Source organism: Dipodomys ordii, unplaced genomic scaffold (assembly GCF_000151885.1).
Source record: "Dipodomys ordii isolate 6190 unplaced genomic scaffold, Dord_2.0 Scaffold14, whole genome shotgun sequence".
Classification (NCBI taxonomy): domain Eukaryota; kingdom Metazoa; phylum Chordata; class Mammalia; order Rodentia; family Heteromyidae; genus Dipodomys; species Dipodomys ordii.
This window is the reverse complement of record NW_012267230.1, coordinates 808,032-821,774: the sequence shown is the minus strand read 5'-3', so window position 1 is coordinate 821,774 and position 13,743 is coordinate 808,032. Positions and strand designations below refer to the sequence as shown.

The 13,743-nt window shown below is 39.8% G+C and overlaps 1 protein-coding gene across 1 annotated transcript in view; it reads right to left on the bottom strand.

The window, feature by feature from the left end:
• Nucleotides 1-1,095: 1,095 nt before the first annotated feature.
• LOC105981809 (chromosome unknown open reading frame, human C16orf52) overlaps nucleotides 1,096-13,743 on the bottom strand; it is a 39,761-nt gene continuing 27,113 nt past the window's right edge. Inside the window, exons 2-3 of the mRNA XM_013011156.1 lie at nucleotides 9,199-9,411; nucleotides 1,096-1,926 (exon numbers count right to left, since the gene is read on the bottom strand). Coding sequence (XP_012866610.1) covers nucleotides 1,742-1,926; nucleotides 9,199-9,411 — 398 coding nt within the window. The 3' untranslated portion in view covers nucleotides 1,096-1,741. The remainder of the gene's footprint in view (nucleotides 1,927-9,198; nucleotides 9,412-13,743) is intronic.

Sequence of the window (13,743 nt, the reverse complement as noted above, 5' to 3'; positions counted from 1 at the left end):
AGCTCACTTCTGAAGTGACCATTCTGTAACCTCACACATTTGCTTCTGCTTGTTTGAAGGAAGCCTGGGATGCTAACTTTCCTCACGGACAGGGACATTTGTCGCCAACTCACTTTAACAGGAAAAACTGGGCTCCACTGCCATGCAACACCCTCCTGTCCCACATTTCATGCAGGAGATTATCTATAGTGTCCACCAGGAAAAATAGGCATTGACAACAAAGTGTGGAAATGTGGAGAAGAGGAATACTGTATGTATGACTTACAGGGTTAGCGGCAATGCTCCTTTAAAACTGTGGGCTTAGTAACAGCCTTTGAAAGTGAATGCAAAAGAAAACAGCTTTAAGCACACAAAGGCATATATCATATAAAGAAAATATTGTATTGCTCAAGTTTTAGGATATATTAATAATGCGTACAGATGAGAACCAAAACTTAACTTTTATGGCAGAATGAAGTTAGTGTTGTAAATAGCCAGAACAGCCAGATATTTGCTAGTGATCTTTGTATATGTAAAGTTGTGTGCTTGAACATAGAAAATGTATTATTAATGTAACAGACTGAGCCAGTAGAAAAAAAAACACAACTCTATGTAATAGACAACAGGTGCCAATAATTTAAATAGTGTCAGAATCCCCAAATTATAAGGTGTGACGTGATCTTACCTTCTATTATCATATACAAATAAATTAAACCTAGAAAGAATTTTTAGCTTAACTTAAAATTGCACCTAGAAAGGTATGGGATTATTTGCACCTATTACAAAAACCTGTTAAAATCAAGGGCTGCTACAAAGAATGAGGTAAACTGAAGACTCTCTCCGCTATACAGCCTTCAGCTAAATGGCTTTTCTCTATTGAGTTCTAGGTTTGCACACCACAGTGTTTTGCTAGCAAAGCATTCAGAGTTCTCCTCCAGGAACTGTTTGCATGTGTGTGTATATAAACGTACACACACACACACACACACACACACACATACACATACATACATATATACACATTGTATACTGCATCAGCAAAATATATATATTATATATATTTATATAAATATAAGGAAGATTTTCCCCACCCACCCACCCCAAATGTGTCTAATAGTATTCTTTTCTCTTTCTGTCTGTCTGTCTTTCTTTCTTTCTCTCTCTTTGTACACAGAGATTAGGGAATTTCAGAATTTTTACATACATTTTACGAACAGGGTTTGATCTATTGGCTTCTTGGTACAGTAATGCATCAGCAACCCCTTCTGGTGCCAAGGGCCCCCACCATTACAGGGAAGCTGTGAACACTAACTTCTTAGGATGTGAGGCCAGCCCCACGCTTCCTTGCATCCCTCTGGTTCACCATGATTCATAAATACTTAGACTTTTTTTCCACAAATGAATCATTAGACATTAAAAACGGAACAATGGAGTCCCAAAGGGCCACATGCTTTTCAGTATAAAGCATTCTCCTTCTCTAGGTCACTATCACAGTGCAGATTGACTGCCTGAATATACTCAGGAGATTTAGTCAATATTGTCTGTATTTGGTTATGGAAAAGGCTCTCCTTATTATTATTTTTTAATCCAAAGTGCATAGTGAGAACACATCAGAAGCATTTTTCGGCATTGGTTTCACCTAAGCATCTTCCCAGGACAGGAATGCTCAGATGCCTTGTCTTTGTCCTCCTGTCTCTCAAAATTAAAAAATAAAATAGAATAAAATAAAAAAATAATAAGAGTCAAGCAGTTTAGACATTCATCAGCCTGGTAAACAAACTTTGCCAGCAAACAGAAGTCCTACTATTGTAAAGAAAATTGATAAGACAAAAAGTACATATGATGACCCAACCACTGTGTTGTTGGGTAATTTATAAGGTTGACCTCCGACTTCATTGATGTAAAATCCTATCGGAAATATTAGGGCAGCCATACAGAAAAGGATCACTGGAAAACAAACCAAAACATAGCATTAGTAACATAGTTTGGTGAAGGAAATATATACAGCTTGTACATTGATCACAAAGTCCAAACCTGTTGAAATAGGGGCCTACTATCAAAAGATCTGCATATACTACAGAAAATGTTTCTGATGCCTAATAAATATAGCATTTGCTGAGTTCACCCTTTATATACACTCCAGGATAATTCTGAATCATCAGCATTAAGAAAGGTCTTCTTCTAAGTACTCATCTATACTATACTAAACCACTCAGAATAGGAACTAAGATGGCTAGAGTTGGAGTAAAGCTCTGCTCCTCTTCTCTCTAGCTAATCTTTCACTGCTTTCTGGAAATGCCAGAAATATTAGGAGGGTTAAAATATAATAATGTCAAGTCCCTGGCAAAGTGCCAGGTTAGCAGAAAGTGTTGAATAAATGCTGTGCAGTATTATCCTGTCAATCCTCTTAATCCTCCTAATATTAATTAGAAGGAATTGGAGAAAAAGTGCGTTAAAAATAAGCAGCATTTCTCTTACTCTGATTGATAATTTGCTAGTAAGAAGAATATCATCTCTCTGGGATGACTAACAAATTGTCAGAGTGGTTATCTCTTATCATGGACCATGTTCCAAAGAAATAGTTTTTGTGTTTTTGGCCCATCGTGGGGCCTGAACTCTGGGCCTGGGCGCTGTCCCTCAGCTCTTCAGCTCAAGGCTAGCACTCTACCACTTGAGCCACAGCACCACTTCTGGCTTTTTCTGCTCATGTGGTGCTGAGGAATCGAACCCAGGGCCTCATGCATGCAAGGCAAGCACTCTACCACTGAGCCACCTTCCCAGCCCCAAGAAATAAAAATTTTATCAGGTTTCTGTATACAGAGATGTATGAGGGAGGGTAAGAAACCTTTATTGCATTTTGCATATTAAGATAATGACATATATTATTTACTAAAATGGTTTTAGAAACACATCAGAAACCCAGTGTCCTGGTAGAAGTAATTCTGGTCTAATCTTTTAGCAACAGCATGTTCTTCTGTGCTACCAAAGAAACACTTTTCTCAGTGAAAATAAATCACCTACAGATGGCTAGCTTTTCCAAAAACAAATGTGGGGTTTTAAAGGCAGATTGGTTAAATGCTCATAGCGCCTCAAATATTTTGGTAAAAGAACTATTTCAATTCCATGTAATATGCAGATTATTAGCCACTATAGATGAGAAGTTGAAGCTTCCACCTATTAGCTAAATGTGAAACCTTTTCTAAGTTAAAACAGTCTCCAGGAATATGGAGAGAGACCTGGATAACAGTATCCGGTGACACTTGTTTCTAAAATTTTCTGGGTCACCAGTCAGTAGAACTTAACATAAAAGTCCTTAAAAAGCCAATTAGGAATTCTTTTTTTAGGGTGGAAATATTTCCAACAATACATTTAAAAAGTAACCAACATTCACTATGGAAACACACTAGTATTCTTTGCTTTTACCACTGAGATAGCTTACGATATATTATATAGACATATAATATACACATATTATTTCAACTGGTTTCATTTTGGATGAATGACCACATCAAATAATATTACATAAGCAAGCTTGGATTATTTATGATAGGAACAAATGAAATGGTACAGAACAAATGAAAAATTCAGGCAATAAACTTTATTACAGTTTTGGTCTTTTCGTGGTAGTGAGCTGTTAGGGGCTCACTTATCATGACACCAATTACTAACTGTTTTATGACTTAATTTGGTTTTGCTGATAAAATGAAATCACAATTTAGATGATTATAACAATCTAATAAAAACCACAATGGGACTGGGCATGGGGGCATATATAGATATGTGTATGTGTATATATATTTATATATATGTTTATATAATATATATGTTAATATAATATATAAAATATGTAAATATATACACAAATATATATACACATACCACCTATAAGTATATAATCACAGTACTCTAAGACAAAGGAGGAAATTTTGAATTCAAGACCAGCTTGGGTTATTCAGTGAAACCCTATTTCAACACACACACACACACACACACACACACACACACACACACGCATGCTATGGAACTAGATTTTTGTTTTTATTGGTCGGTTGTAGGACTTGTACTCACAGCCTGGATGCTTTCCCTGAGCTTCTTTGTACTCAAGGCTACCACCCTACCATTTGAACCACAGCATCATTTCTGGTTTTTGAGTGGTTAATTGGATATGAGTCTCACAGGGACTTTTCTGCCTATGCTGGCTTTGAACTGTGATCCTCAGATCTCCTGAGTAGCTAGGATTTCAGGCCTGAGCCATCAGCTCCTGGTAGGGACAAGATTATTTTAAAAACAGATTTTTTTCCTAATGTTGACTAATCCAATTCAAGAAACACTAAAATAATTTAAAGTGCTTTAGTGATAAACATTAAATTGGTTCATTCTCTTAACTGATGTGCCTACCACATTTCTATTCTTCCCTATTTTTCTACTGTAAAATAATAATCTATCATTCATAATGGAGGGCTCATTTAGTAACTATATTTAGAATTTATTTATTTATTTTGTCAGACATTGGGCTTGAACTCTGGGCCTGGGCGCTGTTCTTCAGCTCTTCAGCTCAAGGTGAGCATTCTACCTCTTGAGCCATAGAACCACTTCCGGTTTTCTGGTGGTTAATTGAAGATAAGAGTCTCATAGACTTTCCTGCCTGGACTGGCTATGAACTGCAATCCTCAGATCTCAGCCCCCTGAGTAGCGAGGATCACAGGCATGAGTGGCCAGCGCCCAGCTAGAATTTAGTATTTGAGAGTTAAATATTTTCCAAGTTGGTTAGGAAAAACTTAACCAAGTATTAAGGAAGCAACAAATTCCCATTTGATCTATACATGACCCAGGAATCATTACCTCTCTGTAATTCCTAGGCACTAGATTTAATGCAGATGGATGAGTTTTTCTTTTAAGCTATTGATGTCTACTTTAGATCAGAAAACACCATTAATGCTGGTAATAGTTGCCAAGCCTTGAAGATGAAGACTGGGTCCTGATGAGCTTGTGCTCTCCAGGCATGCATTTCTTTCTTTCTTTTTTTTTTGGCTAGCACTCTACCACTTGAGCCACAGTGCTACTTCCTGCTTTTTCTGCTTATGTGGTGCTGAGGAATCGAACCCAGGGCCTCATGTATGCAAGGCAAGCGCTCTACCACTGAGCCATCTCCCCAGCCCCCAGGCATGCATTTCTTGGTGGGGAGAGGGAGAAATGGGATGTTCTGGTGGATGAGGCTGTAAACTGGAGTGACAGGGAAAGGGCAGGAGAACCTTGAAGCCAGGCCTTGTCTTTGTTTTTCTTATGACCCATCATGTGGGGGCTCTCCTGAGACACATTTCCCCATTACAAAACTAAGCCAAGGGCTGGTGTCACATGCCTATAATCCTAGCTACTCAGGAGGCTGAGATCTGAGGATTGGGGTTCAAAGCCAGCCAGGGCAGTAAAGTCTGTGAGACTCTTATCTCCAATGAAACACTAGAAAATCAGAAGTGGTGCTGTGGCTTAAAGTGATAGAGTACTCGCTTGAGCAAAAAGAACTCAGGAATAGCACCTAGGCTGAGTGCAAGACCCACAAATGACAAAAATTAAAAAAAAAGAATAAAAAGAATGCTGGTGCTGGTGGCTCACGCCTGTAATCCTAGCTACTCAGGAGGCTGAGATCTGAGGATCACAGTTCAAAGCCGGCCTGGGCAGGAAAGTCCGTGAGACTCTTATCTCCAATAAACCACTCAGAAAACCAGAAGTGGTGCTAGTGGCTCAAGTGGTAGGGTACTTGCCTTGAGCTGAAGAGCTGAGGGACAATACCTAGGCCCAGAGTTCAAGCCCATGACTGGAAAAAAAGAAAGAAAGAAAGAAAAGAAAAAAATATTATAAAACTACATAATGTTACAAAACTGAAATACAAGCCGGGCACTGGTGGCTCACGCCTGTAATCCTAGCTACTCAGGAGGCTGAGATCTGAGGATCGCGGTTCAAAGCCAGCCCGGGCAGGAGAGACGTGAGACTCCTATCTCCAATAAACCACCAGAAAACCGGAAGTGGCGCTGTAGCTCAAGTGGTAGAGCACTCGCTTTAAGCTGAAGAGCTGAGGGACAGCGCCCAGGCCCAGAGTTCGAGCCCCACGACCGACAAAAAAAAAAACACACAAAACTGAAATACAGAATTATACAGAAGATATAATGCGAATCTTCTAGGACTGGAAGCTAACACTAGGGGGAGCCAATTTCCTCTCAGAACAGTTCCTAGCAAAGGAGCTCTGGCAACAAAAACTAAGGAAGCTAAGAGTAAATTAGGCAAAATTAACTCCAAGTAAAAACAACAACAAAGGCACAGAATAGTATGTGGCAATTTTTATATAAGTATATGTTTATAAAACATACACATGTACATACAGTTTTCTATGTACAGAATACTGCTAGTAGAAAACTTCAGAAGGTGGTGAACAGTGACTGACTCCAGGAAAGAGGTTATTGAGGATTGGGAGATGGAATCATAAAAGAGACATTTTAGTTGGTTACACTCGCAATAAACTTTAAAATATGTATCATATACACATATTATTTCGAAACATTAGATCACAACAAAGATAAAAGTAAAAACACCTTGCACTTGAGATCAACTCCACTTAAATATTCTCTGCTGAAGAGGAATATAAAAAAGGTAATCTGAGTTCTTTCCTTCAGTGGTTCAGCTGAACAAATGGCTCATGAAAGAATTTTTTTTTTTTTTAATTTTTTGGGTCCGGTCGTGGGGCCTGAATTCTGGGCCTGGGCGCTGCCCCTCAGCTCTTCAGCTCAAGGCTAGCACTCTACCACCGGAGCCACAGCACCACTTTCGGCTTTTTCTGTTTATGTGGTGCTGAGGAATCGAACCCAGGGCCGCATGCATGCAAGGCAAGCGCTCTACCACTGAGCCACCTTCCCAGCCCATGAAAAACTCTTTAATGTTTGCTTTGCCTCTGTTAACTTATAGTTTAGACCTTGGTGCTCAGAGCACAAGTACTACCAAATTTCAACTAAGTGCAGAGACCAAGTCCTTCCTGGATATTACTGAACTCTGTAAAGAATGAATTCTATCTAGACTGGGAGATGAGATTGTGCTGGTGACTAAGGGAGGAAGGATTAGCCTCTTTACAATCCTCCCTGATAACTTTTGATTTAGCTACTTTGCTCTTAAATTGCCTCCAGCCCTTACTCTCTAGAAAAGAGTTGTCTCAAGAGACTTCTCTGACAGGAGAGATGTCAACTTGTCTCTCACAGCTTAACAAGGGTGGAGATGTTTACATCAAAGGCAATGATCTAAAACTAAAATCAAGGGTGATATATAGGCAAAACAGAGCCAGAAATGTAAACAGAAAGTTTCACAGATAGTTAGGAAGAGGGGATTAGAGGCTTGGCTTGGGTGGTAGAACGCCAGCAAAAGCAAACCTCTGGTTTCAGACCAAAAAAAAAAAAAAAAAAGCTAGAAACAGACTCCAGAAGGAGTAGCACCATTTTACAGGAAGGAGTTTTGTTTGTCTCCCAGTACTGGGGAATGCTTTGCAGGGCTGGGAATGTGGCTTAGTGGTAGAGTACTTGCCTAGCATGCATGAAGCCCTGGGTTTGATTCCTCAGTACCACATAAACAGAAAAATCTAGAAGTGGCACTGTGGCTCAAGTGGTAGAGTGCTATAGCCTTGAGGATAAGCAGCTCAGGGACAGTACCCAGGCCCTGAGTTCAAGCCCCAGGGGGAAAAAAGCCTTTGCATATGCTAGGCAAGTGCTCTGTTATTAAGCTTCATCTTCATCTCTAGCCCAGATAAACTGAGTTCTAACACACACACACACACACACACACACACACACACACACACACACACACACACACACACACGGCCTAGCCGAGTTTAAACTTAAGAGTTTTTGAGCTTGCTCAGCTTGCTTGCTTGGTGATCTATCACTCTACCCTTGCTTTTTGCTAGTTACCTTGAAGATAGTGTCTCACAGAATTTTCTTCCCTGGCTGGCTTTGAACTACAATCCTCCAGATTTCAGTCTCCTACATAGCTACTGAGTTCCATTATTAATAGGGTACCTGAGTTAATCCCTTAGTCCATATTAGTTATTTCTGTTGCTTTTGCTTGCTGGGCAGGCAGTCCATTGCCAAGCCATATGTGTGGCCTTTTTTTTACTGTTTATTTTTGAGATAGGGTCTCACTATTTCCCCCAGAACTGGCATGGACCAAAATCCTCTATTTAGCTGGGATGACATACTCTGCATGAGTTGAGATGGCATCTTAAAAATATTTTGTCCATGCTAGCCATGAACCAAGATCCTAATTCACTGCTTCTCATGTGGCTGGGATTACAGACATAAGCCACCACACCTGGATCCACGCAGATGAAAGTAAGCTGCGGTGACTTTCAAACACTGAATTAGCCATTTCTTAGTGTTCTGCACATGTAATGTCCTTTCCATTTCTTTAGCTTTCATATGGGGTCGAGTGACCCTGCTGTGGGGGATTGTCTTGTGTATGTGTTGGATGTGCAACAGCATTTCTAGCCTCTATACACAAGATGCCAGGAGAATCTCCATTACGTTGTGACTATTAAATACGTTTACAAATATTGCTAAAGGTCCCCTGGGGTGCAAAACTGCTTCAGAAAAAAAGCACAATTACAGAAATAACTTTTCTTTGTGCCTTTATGCCTTTAAGTTGGGATAAACAGCTGGTATTTTGAAGTTAAACCAATTTTGCAAAATATAAGCCAGTGTGAATTTATTGCCACGTGACATAGTAGAGTAAGAAATGCTGAAATGTAATGATTAAATAATCAAATGTATTGTCTTTTCAACGGTCATAAAAGACACAGAAAACTCACAAAATCAGTATTGAAAAATCAGTCATCACCTTCCATCTAATTCATGCAGTATATTTTTTTTAAGATTCATTTTAATTTGGATAGAAGATACTAGTATCTTTAAGAAAGAAATGAAAAGACTCAGGCTAGTAATAGCTCTATGTCACAAACCTGGAGTACCTATATCACAAAAATAACATTTTCCACAAAGCATTTGGTTGTGAACTCCTGGCCTTGAATGATGAGTTCTGAAGAACTGATGAGCTGGGCAGTTTTTGGCCAAAGCAAGTGGTGCTCTTAAGATGGTTATGGAATCCTTGTTATTGACTGTTGATTATCACCATGAAATACCAGAGTGGGTACCTCCTAGACCAATTTAGTACGCACAGGTTACTTACTTCCAGTGAATGCTATCCATCGAGCATATTTTGTAGCTTCTCTTCGCCAGTGGGAAGCCACTAGCAAACCACATGTGACAGTCAATGATATGATTCCCATGATGATAAAAAACAGTGTGGTGACCCACTCTGGGGGGAGTCGGGGAGGGATACATGTCCTGTCTCGTCCATGGATAGTTTGACATTGTCGCACAAGGCCCACGGTGAGCGCTCCTAGGAAGACGCAAAAGGAGGGAGGACTTTAGTAGGTCTGGTGTGTTCAGGGCCTATTCCCTACTACTGCCTCATGATCATTAATTCCTATTTGTTTCTTTCTGTATCATTCAGGTACTTCAGGAATCCCCTTCAGTATTCCGTTGCCATTCATAGTAGAACAATATAACACATAAGTAAGCCTAAAGCAACAACAAATACCACAAAAAATACTCTTTTATAAAAGAGTTATTTCAGTCGTTCATTAAGCAAATACTTCATTAAGCAAGGCCAAACTGGCCTTGCTCTCAGATCCTCCTGCTCTCGTCCCCCAAGTACTTTTCTGTGTACTTGTCACAGACACTATTCCAGACTCTAGGAAGTAAGAACAAAACAACAAAGTCAGAAATATAAAGCAAAAAAGAATTTTGCTCTCATTGAGTTTTCATACTGGCAGAAATAACTGGAATTTTTTCATTCTCAGACTCAATATTAACTTTGTTTTGGCTCAGGAGAAAAATAAGTCTTGGGGAACTGAAGACAAATTTAAAACATGCTGAATCATAATATAAAAAAGTAAGTAATGAATTAAGTACTAGATAGGTGATAGTTACCAAAATTAAAAAGTCTAGCTCACTAATTTTTTGTTTTGTTTTTTTGTCGGTCGTGGGGCTTAAACTCTGGGCCTGGGTGCTGTCCCTCAGCTCTTCAGCTTAAAACTAGTGCTCTACCACTTGAGCCACAGCGCCCTTTCCGGCCTTTTCTGCTTATGTGGTGCTAAAGAATTGAGCCGAGAACCTCATGTCTGCAAGGCAAGCACTCTACCACTGGGCCAGCTCCAGCTGACTAATTCTTATACAATATACAATAGTTCATTTTCTTTCTTCTTTCCTTCCTTTCTTTTTTCTTTCCCCCTTCTTTCTTTCTTTCTCCCTCCCTTTCTTTTTTTGGTGCCAGTCCTGGGGCTTGAACTCAGGGCCTAGGTGCTATCCTTGGACTTTTGTGCTCATGGGCAGTGCTCTACCACTTAAGTGACAACTCCACTTCAGGATTTTTTTGGGGGGGGGTCGCTTGTGGGGCTTGATCTGGGCTTGGGCGCTGTCCCTGTGCTCTGTAGCTCAAGGCAAGTGCTCTACCACTTGAGCCACAGCATCACTTATGGTTTTCCAGTGGTTTATTGGAGATAAGAGTCTCATGGACTTTCCTGCCCAGGCTGGCTTCAAACCATAATTCTTAAATCTTAGCCTCCTGAGGATTACAGGTGTGAGCCACCAACACATGACATAAGAGTTCATATTTTAAATATAATTAAACATGCCTCAACAGAGAGGCACAGACATATTACAAATGTCTTTTTATGCGTGTGTTTTTGAGAAAGAGTCTCATTATACAACCCAGGCTGACCTGGATCTTGCTATGTAGCCTAGGCTGGCCTTGAACTCATGGTCCCCTACTTTATCCTCTCAAGTTCTGGGATTATAAATGTGTACTATCATTCCATGAAAGAAATTTTTGCAAACCATCAAGTAGTATTTTTTTTCCCATAAACATGTTCTCATGTCAAACCCAAGGACCAACTTTATCAATTGAAGGTAAAAAATTTTAAGAAGGATAAGAGATTAAAAGATAAAAGAGGAATTATTTTCTTTTCTTCCTCATTTAAAAGAAAATATAATATTTAAAGAAAAATTCCCCTTGAAAGAGCATCTGCAAATGGGAAAATATAGTTTCCAAAAATAGAAAATCACAAAAGTTCTAGGCTAGGAATGGGGCTTAGTCGTAGAGTGCTTGCCTAGCATGCATGAAGCCCTGGGTTCAATTCTGCAGTACCACATACACAGAAAAAGCCAGGCCAGATGCTGATGGCTCACGCCTGAGGCTGAGATCTAAGGATCAAGGTTCAAAGCCAGCCTAAGCAGAAAAGTCTGTGAGACTCTTATCTCCAATTAGCCACCAGAAAACCAGAAGTGGCAAAGTGGCTTAACGTGGTAGAGCACTAGCCTTGAGCTCAGGAACAGTCTCAGGCCCATGACTGACCCCCCCCCCCCAAAAGCTATAAGTGGCACTGTGGCTCAAGTGGTAGAGTGCTAGCATTGACTGAGCAAAAGCAGCTTAGGGACAGTGCCCAGCCCTGAGTTCAAGCCCCAGAACTGACAAAGAAAAAAAAAGTTCTGGATTGTGAGGGAGGAGTAGAGAGAGATTTTTTTGGATCAATATTATTTTCTGAATATGAATACAAGTTGGTTTTTTTTAAGACATTAACCTCAAATTCATGGTCCAGGGTTGACTTAATCTGTAGACAAATGTGTGGGTAGATAGGGTGGTTTTATAGGTTTTATATACCTTGTGTTTGCCATTGATGCATTTTTAGAAGTAAAGCAATGTGTTGAAAGAAAATGGAGCAAGAACTTGGGTCTGTTCTCAAAAGTGAGTTGTAGTCTTTGTTTAATGCTAACCATAACTCTGGGTAGTGAAAGAAGATAGCTGGTACTGGTGGCTCATACATGTAATCATAACTACTCAGAAAGCTGAGATCTGAAGATCAAGGTTCAAAGCCAGCGTGGGCAGGAAAGTATGTGAGATGCTTATCTCCAATTAACCATGAAAAAAGCAGGAACTGTGGCTTAAGTGGTAGCGCACTAGCATAAAAGCACTGGGACAGTGCCTAGGCCGAGTTCAAACCCCAGGACTGACTGACACACACACACACACACACAATTTCTTTTGAATATAAAGTTGAATGTCTTGCTTTGATAAAGCATTTAATTGTAATTCTAGAAATAAAAAAGACATTCAGAGCAATGCCAAGAACCAGGAAACCACTCCTGATCATTCAGCAGATTTCTAATTATCCTCTTGTAGCCACAGATCCATTTATAAACACCGTAACTACTTTAAGAACAGACAGTAAGCAATGAAAGACCCCCTGACAAAATGCAATACTATGAAGTACTATCACAGAAGCAACTTTCTTCACTATTTAACTTTTGAAAGTTTCATTGGTAACTCTATATAAATCTGTGATCTTAGATTTTCATTTGAGAATTATTTTTGTTGCTGTAGGTTCAGTAAGTCACGACTAAAATATTTCTCCTTTAAAATGTTCTGAGTGCCAGTGCTAGCTGATGGCTCACACCTCAAATCCTTGCTACTCAGGAGGCTGAGATCTGAGGATCACAGTTTGAAGACAGCCTAGGGCAGGAAAATCTGTAATATCCTTGTCTCCAATTAACCAGCAAAGAGCCAAAAGTGGAGCAGTGGTCCAAGTGGTAGAGCATCAGCCTTGAGCACAAATGATCAGGGCCAGTGTCCAGACTGAATTTTGAAGCCTAGGACTAGCAAAAGAAAAACAAACAAAAAACCCATTCTGAATGTCATAGTCCCTGGTATGAACAAGGCAAGGAAGGTAAGGGATAGAATTTACTCTAACACCTTAACCTTTGTTTGCTGATTATTAAGCTTTCAGAGTAAGACTGAATAAGACTGCTTTTCCCTTCCTCTCCTGTCTGGTAAATCATATACCAAGTGAACAAGATGAGTAAGAACATGAGCATTACATGGGTTGGTGGCATGAATCATGTTATTGCATCTGCCTAGCAAGTGTGAAGCCTAGTTCAATCCTTAGTAGCATACACACACACACACACACACACACACACACACACACACACACCATCTATATAAACATATATAACATAAATATATGTAATATATGTTATAGCCTCTATAAATCATCTAGAAATAACCTACTAGATGTTCAGCAGAATTCTGCCCCTTTATTTATAAAATTTGTCAGAGGTTCTGTTCTGGGAGACGGGAAAGCTAATTTGAAACATCAACTGGAAGTTAGCACTGTTGTAACTGTCAGAGATTCTAAAACTAGAATTCAGTCATGTTTTTGGTGAAAATGGTCTTCATTAAATATGTTATAAAAGCAAACACCAGACGAACAACATTGTTAAAATTCACTTTCTGGCCAGGCACCCATGGCTCACAAACATCTGTAATCCTAGCTATTCAGAAAGCTGAAATCCAGGGAATTCAAGTTCAAAGCCAGCCCAAGCAGAAAAGTCTGTGAGACTCTAAGTCCAAATAATCAACAAAAAGGTAGTCTGGAGGTGTGTCTCAAGTGATGGCACACCAGTGAGGTAAGAAAGCTGAGCAAGGGGAGGGGGGACCAAGATGGCGACGGGGCAGTAGGGAAACGCCACAGCTCTCTCCAACCAAAAAGAGAGTTCGAGTTCCAACGCTTAATCTCCCCAAGAGACCGACAACAACAAAAAGACGAACACTCAGAGAAAAACCAGAGGTGAGAAATAACAAAAAAAGAAAGAGAAGAAAAGAATTTCAGAA